The following is a 16365-nucleotide window of genomic DNA, read 5'->3' as shown; positions in this document are numbered from 1 at the left end:
AGTCCAATTAAAATCCATGTCGCTCTAAGCCCGTGGCTCTCAAACTTTTTCGTTTCTGAACCTCTTAATACAACTAATTCATTTATTAAGATCCCTTCCCTGATAACTGCCCGATAAGTGTGTATTTTCGTTTATTTTTTTTATACAATTAGATGAGCCAACAAGCGTATGGCTCATATGATGGTAAGCGATTACTGTAGCTTAAAGACGCCTGCAACACCAGAAGCATTGCAAGCGCGTTGCCGATCCTACCCCCAATCTCCTGCAGAAGTTCTGTTCACTTTACCCACTACAGAAACACATCACTGCTTGAAATCAGTATTATTTAGCTGTGATCTTTTAAAAGGTTGGGCTGCTCCAGATTTTGTGCTTTGAGCAGGATGTTTCTTACTGTGTCCTACCTTAGTTCTCGTTTCTCTTAAGGTGTATATATTGTTATCTATTATTTTCTTAACTCCATAATATACCTGTCTATAGACACTTTGTCTATCACGAGTCAACTTAGAAGGCCCTTATACATAAGTAAAATTTTATTAGTTTTAGTTCCGTGTATTTTCGACATTTCCAAAATAATTTTCACGCAACTACAATGGTATCTGTTCAGTACATGAACATAAATTGTAAAATTATTGTAGAATTATAGTGAAAAATAGTGCATCATAGATAATAAAATTAGTTAATTAAATAAGTCTCAAAAAAGGTGTAATAATGGCAATAATTTATCTTTAATATTAAAGTTTTGTGTATGGCAATTTTCCTTTCTCTCTTCTCTCTTGGACGGCCATTGCGTTAACATATAAAAAATTGTGTGCATTAATTTAGAGTCAAAATAATAAAATAAAGTTATTGAGAAAATTAAAGTATGTTTCATTAACATACTTTAGTGGTCCTTCGATTGTTAATTGAATAAAATCAGTGATTCGTCGTAATATTACCCGGCGTGCTTGCTATGAAAGCACATAGTGTCGGTGGCGGATACCTATGGTGAAAACACAAGTTCGTGGAGCATTCATCCTATGCATGGTGCCCAAGAAGTTGCTGGAAGCCTACGTAAGTTCCCAAATCTATATTTGTGGACGAATTTCATACTTTCTTCGTTGGAGTTTTTTCAATTGGTGTGAAGTTGGTTGGGAGTGTGACGTCACGATCAACGCATAAATAGAGCAGCCATTTGCATTTCGTTCGCCGCATCAAAGAACAGCGAGACGCTAACTTCAGCACGAAACGTCAGTCAAGTGTGACAATAGTGTTCTGTGGTGACAATCATCTGTCACTTGCACTTGACACCTCCCGGCTGTCATCCTATAGCTTCGGACAATACATTGTCGTGTTTTAAATCTTTTATAAGTTTATTTCGCAATTGGAATATTTTTCACGTAAACATTATAAAATGGAGACGGAAATTAAACGTCTTAGGATAAAAAGGCGACAACTTAAAGCAATAATTACAAGGATCGAGTCTTTTATAAAAGACCCGGTTGCGCTAGCTGCTGCAAGCAAGGACATGTTGCAGGCAAGAAAGGAGAAGCTTGTAAGTACATTGAAACAATACGAAGAAGTATCCTTAGATATATTGTCAATTGATGAGAAAGACGGTGAAAACATATCAGATGTTGAGGAAAAGTATTTTCAAATTTTGTCAAAATTAAATGAAACCCTAGGTTTATTAAGAAACGGTGAGAGTTTAGCTAGTGTTAGCATTTCTAATTCTAAATTACCAAATATTGATATATGTAGTTTTGATGGAAAAGACTTTACAAAATTTAAATCTTTCATGGACTTATTTTTGGCAGTAATAGATAAAAATCAATCTCTTTCCAATGTTCAAAAATTATTTTATTTAAGAAAATATGTTACTGATGATGCTCTTTCTTTAATTATTAACTTACCGATTGAAAATGAATCATATCCAATTGCCTTAGAATTGTTAAACAAGCGTTATGACAACAGACCACGTTTAGTGTCTAATCATATAAACATTTTGCTAGATTTACCTCAAATGCAAAGAGGAACTGCAGCTATTATTCGGTCATTCGTATCTGATATAAGACAACAATTGTATGCACTTAAAAATTTAAATATGCCCACCGATAGTTGGGATATGTTGTTAATATCAATATTAAGTCGCAAATTAGATTCATACACCAATAGGGCTTATCATCTGGATAAGGTGGACTTTGATCAAATGCCTACTATTGATGGATTTCTGACTTTTTTGGAAAAGCGTGCTATGGCGCTTGAGGATAGCCCCACATTAAAGGGTGCACCTTGCTATGAAGGTCCTCGTTTTAAACAGAGTCCTAAGGCAATAAACACCGTTATCAAAAAAGCTTGTTTATTTTGTAACAGTATGGATCATCCTATATTTTTATGTCCTAAATTTAAAATGAGTACCATAAATGAGCGACTCAATTTTGTCAATTTAAATAAACTTTGTAAAATATGTCTACGTGAGCACAGCGACAAATGTAAGTTTAATTTTAAATGTAAAACTTGTAAACATGCACACAATTCACTCTTACATGAAGAGAAAAAAGATTTAAAAACAACACACAGAATCCTAAAAATAAATTATGTGGTGCAATAACACCTAAAGAATTATGCACTTCTCAAGTTATGATTTTTCGACATATACAGGAAATACATTTTCATAATGAAATAAAATCACTTACATTAAATAAACCTGTAAAATCAAACTTAAGTAGCTTACACATTTTTCTTGATCATCAACAATTAATAAGAGTAGGAGGACGTTTGGATAATGCACCAAACATTTCGTATGATAAAAAGCATCCAATAGTTTTACCCAAGTCAGACCATGTTACACATACTCTTATAAATTCTGAACATTTAAGACTATTACATGCTGGAGCTAAGTTAGTTCTCAGTTCATTATCGCAGGCATATTGGATAGTAGGTGGTATTCGCGAAGTCAAAAAGGTACTCCATAGGTGTATTGGATGCTTCCAAATCAAGGCCGCAACTGCTAAACAGCTTATGGGTTCATTACCTGCAGAGAGAACTACTCCCGCTCGACCTTTTGAGGTAACCGGTGTTGACTTTTGTGGTCCATTTGAAATGAAAATAGCTAGAATTCGTAAACCATTAATTACAAAAGCATATATTGCCTTATTTGTTTGCTTTTCTACTAAAGCAATACACTTAGAATTAATCAGTGACCTTACCACTGAAACCTTTTTAGCATGTCTTCGAAGATTTATATCTAGACGAGGTGTACCTAATAGAATTTATTGTGATAATGCAAAGACATTTAAGGGTGCTTCCAATTATTTAACTGAACTGTATAATCTTTTAGCGTCTAAACATAATATGGACTCTGTACATCATTTTTGCTCTGATAAATTAATTAATTTTAAGTTCATACCTAGTTATGCCCCAGAGTTTGGTGGTTTATGGGAAGCTGGGGTAAAAAGCGTAAAGTATCATTTAAAAAGGGTTGTGGGTTTTGCCTGTTTAACCTTTGAAGAGCTTTATACTATTATTACTCAAATAGAAGCCATATTAAACTCTAGGCCCTTGCTCCCTATGAGTAGCGATATATCTGACTTAACATATTTGACTCCGGGACATTTCCTAATTGGGGCTCCTCTCACTAGTATACCAGAACCGAACCTTTCAGATATTAATATAAATAGACTTAAGTTTTGGCAAATTTGTACTAAAATTAAACAAGAATTTTGGAAATTGTGGAGCAATGACTATTTAACTCAACTACAAAATAGACCCAAGTGGAAATATAATTATGATAATTTAAAAGAGGGTGACTTGGTCATTGTGAAGCAGGTTAATGTGCCATCATTATATTGGCCCATGGGGCGCATTGTTAAAACATTTCCTGGCTCTGACCATAAGGTTAGAGTGGCTGAAGTAAAGATGGCAAATGGTAGAACCTATGTTCGCTCTTATCAAAAATTATGTCCGCTTCCTTTAGTTAACTAGTAGATTATTTATAGGCCAAAGTTTCTTATATCTTTAGAATGGTATAATATTGTTAAAATAATTTAGTTTTAATTTAAAGTTGCATTAGGTTTAAGATGTAAGACTATGTTTAATTTCTCATACATACACATTTTACACAATTTATATTCTCATACTAGTATAGTTTTGTTTTTTGTCAAGCTTGCCCCGCCAACTATGTTCAGTACATGAACATAAATTGTAAAATTATTGTAGAATTATAGTGAAAAATAGTGCATCATAGATAATAAAATTAGTTAATTAAATAAGTCTCAAAAAAGGTGTAATAATGGCAATAATTTATCTTTAATATTAAAGTTTTGTGTATGGCAATTTTCCTTTCTCTCTTCTCTCTTGGACGGCCATTGCGTTAACATATAAAAAATTGTGTGCATTAATTTAGAGTCAAAATAATAAAATAAAGTTATTGAGAAAATTAAAGTATGTTTCATTAACAGTATCTATTTACCCCTAAAGTGACCCCACGTTCTTTTCAACAGATCTCTTCAATAGACCCTGTATATTCTCAACGGGATTGTGCAGCCTCAGGGGTACGCGTATACAAGTTGGGAGTCGACGTTCTAAACGAAACGATCCGTGCCGAACACATTGAGGATATATAAGGGATTCGCTGGAATAATTTTAGTAACATTTTGTACGTCTGGTAAAACAAAGATTGGGTTGAAACAAACGAAATTGTATTTTATCGTAGGGGTCGGTCCTGTACTTAAAATAACGGGTGAATATATTCGGGGGTAAAATCACATTGTGTTATAAACAAGATTTCATTTTAATGAGTGGCGTTGAATGTTAGGCGTTTGTTTATTATACTTAATACTTACGGCTAATATTTTACATTTTCAAAAGATGTATTTAAATTATGTGAAAACAATTATAATACGATCATTACTACCTAAGCCTTATCAAAATACAAAAGGAAAGACGCAATTTTCTTTATTAATATGAGTTTCGATAGCACTTTTAAAACGTTTTATACAAAATACATAAATAATGTAAAACTGCTATCTGATTCGGAATGAAAATTCTGCAGCGAAAATTAAACAAGAAACATAAAATTTACGCATTATTTGCTATAAAATTTTAAAGTTATACTACTATAGTTACTATCATATCAAATAATAAAAACTCTAAAATACGGTAATATCACAAATAAGAACTCAGTATCCGGGAATAGATGAGACGGCCTTTACGTGTTCTCTAAGGTACTTTTTTTTAATACTAAGATAGGCATGTGTTTGACCACTACTTCACCTGATGATAAGTGAAAATGCGGTAAGATGGAGCACGCTTACCTAGAAGAAGCCTATTCACTCGCGACTTATTCTTCTTCGCGATCCCCAGGTTATAGTTTACCAGAAATGCAGATGCTGATAGAGAGTTCCATTCTTTGGCCGTACGGATCAAGAATGTACTAGCGAATCGCTTAGTGCATATAGGGAGAATGACAACCATATAAGGGTGACGTAACGCAGAGCGTCTGGTTGTACGATGATGGAAGGGAGGGGGGGATCAGGTCATGAAGTTGACGTTGACGAGATTTCAAAGTAAAATTCAATAAGAACGACCAGATAAGCAACAAAAACTACAACAAATAGACATACGTATCCAAATATCTGCTCCGATAGAGAAAAGATAGAACACACATCTGTTGGCGTTAAGATGACTTTTTCCACCATTACACATTATGTTAGTAGGTTATGTTATGTTTGAAATATTTTCATTCAAATATTCTGATATACACGAATAAATACATTATTCATATGGTGCATTGTTTTCATTAATTATATATCCGCTGCCGTCAATCGTATCAAAAACAATCAATTTTTATTTATGCATACGAAATCCAATTTAGCAATCGAAATTCGAATGATATATGTGGATGAAGTTAGTCAAGTTGTGATTGAAATGAGGAATTTCGAATTGTATTGACATTTCTTATTTCATAATAGTATTTATTTATAACAACGATAGTATTTCTTTATACGACCGCTCTGGTGTAATGATGCGTATGCCGGGTCGGCGGCGCCTATAAACTAACGGTTGTGGGTTTGATTCCCGCTCGGAGTGGATATTTGTGTTTAAACAAATATTTGTTTCCTGTCTGGTTGGTCATTGTGGGTCTCTCCACCGTCTCTCGGAGAGTACGCTAAGTTTCCGGTTGTTATCATGTACACTTGATAGCGATTGTTACTCATAGTAGGGAATATATCCGCTAACCCGCAGTGGAGCACCGTGGCGGATTAAGCTCTGATCCTACTCCTACATGGAGAAAGAGGCTTATGCCCAGCAGTGGGATGTAACAAGCTGAATGCATAGAGAAAACAAATAGATTATTATAGATGTTTTTATCTATTTATTGAACATTTTATTGCACATTAGAAATTATATAAGGCATTTTCCTTATAATACAATAGATTAACTTTAAAAAAAAGTGCAAAGGCGGTCTTATTACTAATAATGATATCTTGCAAACAATCCCTAAAAATAGAGGAAGTGTTAATAAAATAAACAATAAAATATGAACATTAATTATTTAAAATGCATATTATACTCGTACTCGTACTCGTAAAAAATGTGTGGATAAACTAGAAATACCATAATAAATACTATTCGGTTTAAGCTGATCTCTCAGAAGTCCAAATAGATTTTTGTAAATAGTTTACGTGAACGGCTTGCTAAAGCTTGTTTCAGACTAGCTTAGTGAATATGACACCATTTCGTACTGTTATGAACAAATATCATATTAATAAAATGCAACATATGCAGTATGTAAGCCTGGAAAATTTTATACAAAATTGTTAAGTCAGCGATAAACCCCGTCGCTTCCACTTTTATTATTTTTTTATTAAAAAGACCATTGTATTCAGTTCAGTTCGAGTCCGACTTTGTTTTAGAACAGTTGTCATTAATTAAATTAATTTTCAGCAGTAAATAAAGTGTTTTTTTAAAAAGGACCAACGGAGAGCTATCCTAACAGTACGCCATTTTTACTGTATACATGGTACTACGATAGCACGCGATTTCACTCACTCATTCAGCTGAGAATAGAACGCCCTATATTCACTGTACTATCCAATGTATTGACTATCAAATATAAAAAAAAAATGTAGTTCTTGAGATTAGCACGTACTACTAACTAATAGTTGTTACTATATAAACCATAGATATGTACGATTTTATTTTTGTGTTACCTACACATTAGGAATTCTAAACATTTTTGAATATCATATCAAAAATTGACCGCTCTAGCGGGGTTCGAACCCGCGTCGCCGACTTGTCGACTTTGTCAGTCGTAGACGCGGGTTCGAACCCCGCTGGAGCGGTCAATTTTTGATATGATATTCAAAAATGTTTAAACCATAGATTTTTTTTATTGATCAAAAAGACTTGAAGCTTATTTTGTACACCGGTAAGTCCCACGCTGGTTGAAGTTACCAAACAAATTCCATATGTATGTGTTGTATTAGGTTACTTAAAAATGCAACTTATTAAAAAACTAGCTGTGCACGCGACTTCGTCCGCGTGGAATTTAACAAATAAGTTATTTTTCACTAAATATTTAATTTTATAAATAAAAGTAGCCTGAGTTACTCCTTATTTACATCAGCTATCTGCCAGTGAAAGTCCCGTTAAAATCGGTCCAGTCGTTTCAGAGATTTGCCGGAACAAACCGACAGACAGACAAACAAAAATTGTAAAAAATGTTATTTTGGTGTATACACCGGTGTATGTACCGTGTATACATCCATCTGCATTTAGTCAAAAGCGGTTATTTTAATATAACAAACAGACACTCCAATTTTATTTATTTGTATAGATATCTCCTATAACTTTTGGATCCCCGTCCTAATTCAACGTGAATGTGCTTTCAAAAAAATTCAGTACCTAAATATTCAGAAACATTTTATTATTCGATCGATTCGACACGTTTTGAGTCCTTTTTAACCGTCTTCAAAAAAGAAAGAGGTTACTCAATTCGACCGTATATATGTGTCGCAGAGTATGAATACGGAACGTCAAGTGTTTGACTTAGGTGTATTCAGATAATGTCAGTTGTCAATTATTAGCTGGTTAGAGTAGTGGAGTGATCGACGCGCCAGCTAGCACATCGTTCGATAGTCACCTACCCTCATTTATTATATTACTCGAGTTATTCTGACGTGTACTAAACGAACGGTGCAACCGCCGCTAAGGCAGTCTTGGCTCTGGCTTGTCACGATATACTTGTTGTATCCTGCTAGTAGCTTAACCTAGACTCATTCAATAATTAATTTGTGCAAACGAATTAATTGTTATCTATTACGATTAATTTGGCTAGGCGGGACGTATAACTCGAGCAGTGAAGGTGAGCGTTGATGCGCATCTCAAAGGGGGCCTCCTTAAACCTACACCTAGGTCGCAAGTCCTAGGCACTGCTCTGAGTTACTCCCTCTGCCACACGATAGATTCGGCACCCGCACGGTGAACCGTGAAACCATCGAATACTAAGAAGTTAGCCTTCGCCCCGTTAACTAATAACTATCCCGCCTTCCGTGCTGCGTTATCTTTCTGTTAAGTGAATTCTGTGTTATAATGATTTGGTGATATCATTGAATTGTGTTTATTTGTTGAGTCAACATTACCCACTGAAGCCCACAGTAAACTGAGTACTCTGAGACGTTGAGAAAGAGAAATATACCTTCAAGCCGAAAAGTATACCTTCTTTATCTTTCCGACATATATATATATATATATATATATATATATATATATATATATATATTTTTTTTTTTTTTTTTAATGTATGTTCGGGGACAACTTCGTATTTTATGAACCGTTTTTGATAATTTTTTTTGTTCGAAAGGAGATATCCCTAGTTTGGTACCATGATAAGGAAACCAGGATTTGATGATGGGATCCCAGAGAAATCGAGGGAAACTTGAAAATCCGCATAACTCTTCACTGTGTGTACTGATTTTAATAATTTTTAATTTAATAAAAAACCGATGTTTATCATATTGTGCTCATATTTAAATTTTATCAAGATCTGATTACAACTTTTGGAGTAATCTTTGATAATGCGTATTTACTTGACTAATTTTTCGTCTACCTACGTTGTATTACTTGTCGATATAATTAAAGTGGGTTTTTTTTCGTTTGCCTGCAACCACAATTATTATAAAGATCGCTGCTAGTTCTTTTTATTTATAAAAATGTTTCAAAATATAAAATCATTAATATCACTCGACAATAATTCTAGAAAAAAAGAGTGGGCTTGACTGAAGAAAATCTTCTTTAGATCCATCTAATTTATATGTCTCTCTAAACTTCCGTTCACCTCACCCGATCACTCATTTCGTAACGATCTCGTCACGCATTCACCAGCTTACTCCCCAAGTCAAGCATACATAAAGAAGTTTTACCTCAAAAGTATATTATAAATAAAGTATTAAAGCAAGTATCGCCGCAGCGTAACAACATTCACTGCAATTTGTACGTCGAATTGAAACTGAGGCTAAGTCTAGTGATGTATCGACGTATTCTGTTATTGAAGCTTACCGATTCCAATGTAAATATTTATAACGATCGAAATTTCTCCGGGTTTACGTTTGTTGGAATAATTTATTTAGGATAATGTTGGTATCTTTACTAATGTTATAAAGATTTAAGAATCTATTGGTACTCTATATCTATACAAATAAATAAAATTGGATTGCCTGTTTGTAATATTAAAATATTCGTTTTTTTTTTTTTTTTTTTTACTAAATGTATATCGATGTATACACGGTACATATACCAAAATAACATTTTTTATAATTTGTGTTGTGCCTGTCTGTTTGTTCCAGATTTTGACGGGGTTTTTTTTTTCTTTGGCCGATAGATGTAATAAAGAGTAACTTACGCTACTCTTATTTTAAATTTTTTTTTTATTTTATAACTTTGCGAACTGAATTGCTTTAAAATTTTTTTTTATTTAGTTTATAACTTTGCAAACTGAATTGTTTTGAACTTTTTTTTTTAATTCTACGCGGACGAAGCCGCGGGCGTAGCTAGTTTCAACATATATTTTGTAGAAAAAATTGTAAACTATGCTTGAACTTTTTTAACGAATTAGGATGCAGTAGAAAATACACGAATTTTAAAGCGTTGTCGCAGTTGACAGTGCTTTCTGTTCAAGGGTTTGTGGATTTAATTATCTTCCAAACTTGGGAGTAAAAAAACATTTATTTACATGTTTGTTATTTTTGCCTTTATCTCAAGAACATGCAATTGTATCAGCTAGCTGTTATCCTAAGCACAATCATTAAGTTGTTTTACCTTAGGAACCGAAGATAACTATGAACATCATCAATTATTGAAATTAGTATGTAATCGATGTACTAAAAAATCCATCACATGGAATTGCCTATTATTAGTTTTCAAGTTTTACTTAGCTACAATTTATTCAACGCGATTTTGGCAAGTCCAATCAGAAACGATCGTACGATCAGAAACGTTCAAGCGTGTTCATTTTGCAAACTTTATATCACTGTGACAAATCCGACGCTCCAGAGAAATGCCACTTTTAGATTACAATTATATAAGCGTAATCTAAAAGTGGCAATCTTTTTAATGTAGTTTTTATAGTTACAGTCAAAAATTTGTATGAAAATACTAACACATTATTTGGAGTGAAACTATTCCAACACTTTAGCATCGATAAATAAATTAAAACTATTACTTTGGGACGCAGTAGACCTATGCTTGAAATAATCTGACTTTATTGATTGCAAATTGCCTAAAAATTGACACTATGAAAATTTAAGATGTTAAATTAATTAAAATTTCGCCTGGGTAAAACGAAGATAATATTTTATTTATAGCGGTAATTTTACATGCATAATTGACTTAATGCTGCTTCAGTTTGACAAAAATGAAAGCCTGAAACATTGATTAACGATACGATACGACATGATTCGGCCCTTAAAATTCCACTGCTGGGCATAGGCCTGTTTTATTTTTCTTCTCCGTGTAGGAGAAGAATCGGAGATTAAACCACCACGCTGCTCCACTAGGGGTTTGCGGATAATTATATTCCCTCTATATTTTAAATTTTTATTCTGAATATTTCATGATATTCTCACAGCGATGGATAGGTATTGATTGAATTAAAGATTGAACAGAAATTATATACCAACTAAACGCCTTTAAAATATCCCGCTGCTGCACTTCCTCCCCTATATTTGAAGTAGCCGAATAATTTCTCTACTAAGATTGTCTATTGCTATCAGAATGTTAAAATTAAAACTTGGGCTTGGTGACCAGAATCATAACTTGTTTGAGGATTGAATATTGTTTAGTAATGGGTAGTTTTAGAGGTCTAGTTTAATCTATAAAATAATCGAAATAAACTAAACTTAAGACCTAAAATATGTTATAAAAAATTTGATAATACGTTTTAAGTTCACCGGCCTTTTTTATATAAAAAAATAACTCCCAAGATGTGAAATAAAATTTTCTTTTTATGTTACTCATTACATTTTATCCAGAATAAACGTTTAAGAGATCGGGAAAACGTATAAAAATATTGGCATTTTGCGGCGACATGTCTTATAAACAACTTGGACATGAATACAAAATTGTTTGGCAAGTTTACTAACTCCTTACTTATTTATTTTATTAAAAATTCAAACTTTTTACATTATCTTCAAGACTTATAAAGATAAAAACGAAAAGTGGCGCGAATAAAGGAAAAAAAAAAACACTTAAAAAACAAAGGAACTTCGAGCTAGTCAATTACTTACTAGACATTTTTTCCTCGCATTGAACAGAAAATGAAGGTAAGTTATTTATGAAAATTTTATTAAAAACATCGCCCGACTTTTATACTAAGTTAAGTTTCTACTTAGCCTTGTTTAAGGAAGTTGTTAGAATTAATTAAATTTTTATTAATACATAAATAATTCCAAGTTATTTTCTTAGAATTTACGCTCACAAATTTAGCCCAAAAAATCACACAGACTTGATACTGTTAAGTAAGTAGTGTGTGATTAACGCAAAATAAAAAATCATTTAAAATTCAAGGTAACACATTTTTAGTTATCAAACTTAAAAGTAGTTACACTCGTAAATAAAAAAACCTTAGCCCACACGAATTTAACACTGATACATCTCTGTAAGTACTTTCGTGATCAATGAAGACGAAATCCTTTAATAACAGGGCTGTTAAGAGCAAAGATATAAAAAGGGCACTTTTAAAATTAAAATTTTATGCTAATTTAATTATGCCATTCGCTTATAAGTATTTTAGCTTGGCTCACCTTTGCAGCTGGCGAACTTGAAGGTTCGTCGAACAACGCCCATACTTTAGGCTTGACTCTCTGCCAAGCCCCGAGCTCGCCATTGAGGTACGCTTCCTCATAGCCGAAGATTCTGGCGATTTCTTCTTCCGAGGGTTTTTCGCTATCGATGTCCAACTTATCCAGAATAGCCAATGTGTTCTGTGAACGAAAAATGAGGGAGATTAATAGGTATAAAATTCATATGATAAATTTTCAAGAAAGACCAGCCCTGTCTTAAACAATGCATTACACGCTAAACGATGCTAAGTGAGTGTATTTTGTGGGGTCCGGGGCGAGGTGGCGAATGCTAGCGTGACCCCATTTTGCCCCACCCAGGCGGACGACTGCTCACACGTGGTGGTTTTTTTAGTCAATAGGAGTCTGACATAACCTTTTGCCGCCGGAGGATACCCATGATGGATTTTCCCCACGTAAAAAAAAAGTGTATTTAGTGGATTGATAATTTTAGATTAGTCGCAATTTTTTTGTTATTTTATTTTTTCATTTTTCGTCAATTTTACCCCATGTAACATTTTTATTTCTTTATAATTACATTTTGTTCGTTAACTTTAAAAGCACTCAACACAAGATCTTGTGTACGAGTATGTTTAAAACTTCCTATTTTTACTATTTATTGTAGTTGCAATAATACTTTTATATAGCTGTTTTGTTTTTAATTTTAAACCCGTAATATTAAAACCTAACACATTCATTCCATTCTATTACTCTTATACTTCTAGCGTTTAATATAAGTTGATTTACGTTTTATTTCACAATTTATAAAATACTAAAATTCAAACCGAAGCGATTTCCTGGCCGCACTCAAGGACGCAGTTACCGCTGCCCATATGACTGCCTATTGAAATAAAATTTTAAATTCTCAATGGCTTTAAAGCAATTGCTATTTAGTAGAATTTAAGTTTAGCGAAACATAATCGAATATTATTAGTATCAGGTAGCTAATTGTAAATAAACAGCATAAAAATCTTAAGGCTATAATTTACACATTTTAATTTTTTTTTATTATTTTAACGACTTCAAAAAAGGGGGAGGTTACTCAATTCGATCGTATATATATATACTAAACTCCTCCTTTATATATGTTCGGGGATAACTTCATCGTTTATGAACCGATTTTGATAATTCTTTTTTCGTTAGAAAGGAGATATCCTATGTGTGGTACCATGATAAGGAAACCAGGATCTGATGATGGAATCCCAGAGAAATCGAGGGAAACCCTCGAAAATTCGCATATTTTTTTACTGGGTGTACCGATTTTGATAATTTTTAATTTAATAGAAAACCGATTTTTATCATTAGGTCACATTTAAATTTAATCGAGATCTGATTACAACTTTTGGAGTAATCTTTAATAATGCGTATTTACTTGACATTTTTTTTTTGTCTACCTACGTTTTATTACTTGTCGATATAACTGAAGTCGGTTTTTCTTCGTTTCCCTGAAAACACAATTATTCAACTACAATTGTTTTTACTATGGCCTATCTAAAGAAATAAGTGAGTACGTGTGAGTGTTTTTTATATCACCAGCCATTGACTATGTTGTCTAATGAAATATCAAATGTGAGGGTACCAAGCGTGAGTTAAAAGAATGGAATGACAGGAGATCAACACTGTGTGAAAGGGTTCCTTTCGGTATTATCCCGAAGTCCGCGGATCTGATTATGACGGTTTATTTGGAACTTAACGAAACCCTGATAAAAACAAAACTATGTATAAACGTCACACAGCAACAAGGCCTTTTGATAAATATAATTTTCTCCTCACAGGAAGCTACGTGTGTAGAATTCAATACACGTTCGTATTGGGGTCAGGTATTTGTATATTTAGAGCATATCGCTTCAATCAATTTAGGAGATAGTAAACATTTTTTGAGTAATTGTTTTTGGATATCGGTATTTTATTTGGACTTACGGGAACTTAAAAATGATACTTACAAACACTCTGAAGGTTACAATTGGCTCAATAAATAAGAATATGTAATAAAATGCGACAACGACAAAGATTGGGATCAAAATTAAATGTTTGTATGAATACAAATGTCTGCTGGGAGAGGGAATCGACCTCTCGGCAGTTGATATTAATGTAACTTTTTAATATAATATAACAGAACGGTCGGAACCCAAAAAATAAGTTAGGATTATTAGGTATCAAATTTGTTTTAGTTTTATAAAAATTAAGTAGTTTTATACGCTTAATAGTTTTATATATAACTTTCATTCAATGGATTTTGCATAATAACTTTTTAGCTAATCTTAACCATAAATGCTTTAACAATCAAATTATTAAACGAATGCAATGGATTAGAAATATTGAAGAAATCTGTTTGTTTAAAACAACTCAAAGGTAAGTAAGTTTGTCTATGCGCAGTGCAGCAAAATGTCAAAGTATATTTGAGGCAATGTAAGTTAAGAAAAAAAAACTTCAATAAAATCAAGGCCTTGCAAAGTACAAAACATTATTTTTAGCATCATATGATTAAAATAACCAGGAATAATTAAAGGGTCAACAAACTCGTATGCAATGAGCATCAACTTATAGCCAACACACAAAAGTTTTACATAATTTTTATCGCCAGCATCAAATTGTACATATTTCGCCCTAATGACTCGGTTAGACTTCCTCATTAGAACGGTTTGAACAGAATTTGATGACGGTGATTCAGATTATCTGATCGTTGCATCGCAGCAATTAGCTATTCCCGCTCAAATGTTTGTAAGCTCCATGCATATGTATGTCGTTGTCTGAGCGTTTGTATTTCGTTCTATGTACTTTGGTGCCTTTAACATTCTCATACCGGTGGTGTTTGGTTGTAGCATTTATTAATAATAAAAACCATTTTACCTCGTGAACGGTCGAGATTTAGGAGAAATATGGACAGTGATTGAATATTACAATGGATTTGTTTTATTGGTGAGAGCTTTTCAAAAATTACTTGGTAAAAAAGTGTGTGTGTGTGTGTGTCTGTGCAATTTACACACGGTAGAACTGAAACTTCTGAAAAGTCGTAGGGAGGTAGGCTGTTGTGATTTATTCTATCGACAATGATTACAGTCTTGTGAAAAAGGTTTGTCGATTTAAAATGCGTCGCTTAGGCGTTTAGAATAGTAGTCTATTCTATCTTATGCTCTCCTATACATTTGTGTGTTTGTTGTGTCGTGACACATTTTTATTTCATCGAGTTTCGAATCACCACAATTCTAAAGAAGTTTGACTTCATAAATATTATTTTTGTGTATTAAGCTTATGGCAAAATTGTTTTGTAAAAACTTAAAAAAACTTTAAATCACTGTCCAGTGAAGCAGTAATGTTTTGTATGAAATGTAAGCGAAGTTACAAAAACAATGAACATTTAAGTGTTGTTTATAGTTGAAATAGCAAAACTAAAGTGATAACTTTTCACAATTTAACCTGTAACGGTGAAGACACCATAACAGAATTTAGAAGCGATCCTCGAACGCTTATTGCATTTAATATTTTTCTGGGAATCCAACATTTTATATCCAGTACGTGACGTAGCATATCCTATCGCCAATTTCCTATAAAAACCCTTAATGCCTAAAGGATAAGGATCATATTTTAACAGTATTAATGGTCTAAATAACTTGTCATATCCAGGGAAGAATAATAGAGGTGCATTATCGACATTTCTTTTATGAGTTACTTTAGAGAAAGTTGAATAAATTTTATGGGGAAGTAGTAATTTTTCGTAGTTTAATATATTTGTTATGAAAAAGGTTAAAAGTGTATTATTCTTAAGTCATTCTATTCGAAAGACTTTGAAATTCAAACCTCTTTTGTATTTTTATTCTTGTGTATTCTTATTGTACCTCAAAGTCACATAAACATTTCCGGATGGTGTCCTGTACTCCTGATAAATCACGTCAGGCTTAATAAAGAAACCTATTGGATGTCTGGGCTAAGCTTTAGACTAGGAAAATCCGAATTATGGAGTTTTTGAGGGTGGAGGGCGGAGGGACCACCATGGATATAGATAGCCATGGATATCTCTATAACCATGAGGTTTCGAAGTGTGACAGTGGTG

The 16365-nt window shown here is 33.1% G+C and overlaps 1 protein-coding gene across 1 annotated transcript in view; it reads right to left on the bottom strand.

Moving 5' to 3' along the window:
- LOC123660202 (potassium voltage-gated channel protein Shaw-like) overlaps window positions 1-16365 on the bottom strand; it is a 307604-nt gene that overhangs the window by 121316 nt on the left and 169923 nt on the right. The window contains exon 4 of the mRNA XM_045595302.1: window positions 12279-12458. Coding sequence (XP_045451258.1) covers window positions 12279-12458 — 180 coding nt within the window. The remainder of the gene's footprint in view (window positions 1-12278; window positions 12459-16365) is intronic.

The sequence above is a fragment of the Melitaea cinxia genome, chromosome 15 (genome assembly GCF_905220565.1).
Source record: "Melitaea cinxia chromosome 15, ilMelCinx1.1, whole genome shotgun sequence".
NCBI classification, from domain to species: domain Eukaryota; kingdom Metazoa; phylum Arthropoda; class Insecta; order Lepidoptera; family Nymphalidae; genus Melitaea; species Melitaea cinxia.
The sequence above is the reverse complement of the archived record's forward strand: the minus strand, read 5'-3'. Positions and strand labels throughout refer to the sequence as shown.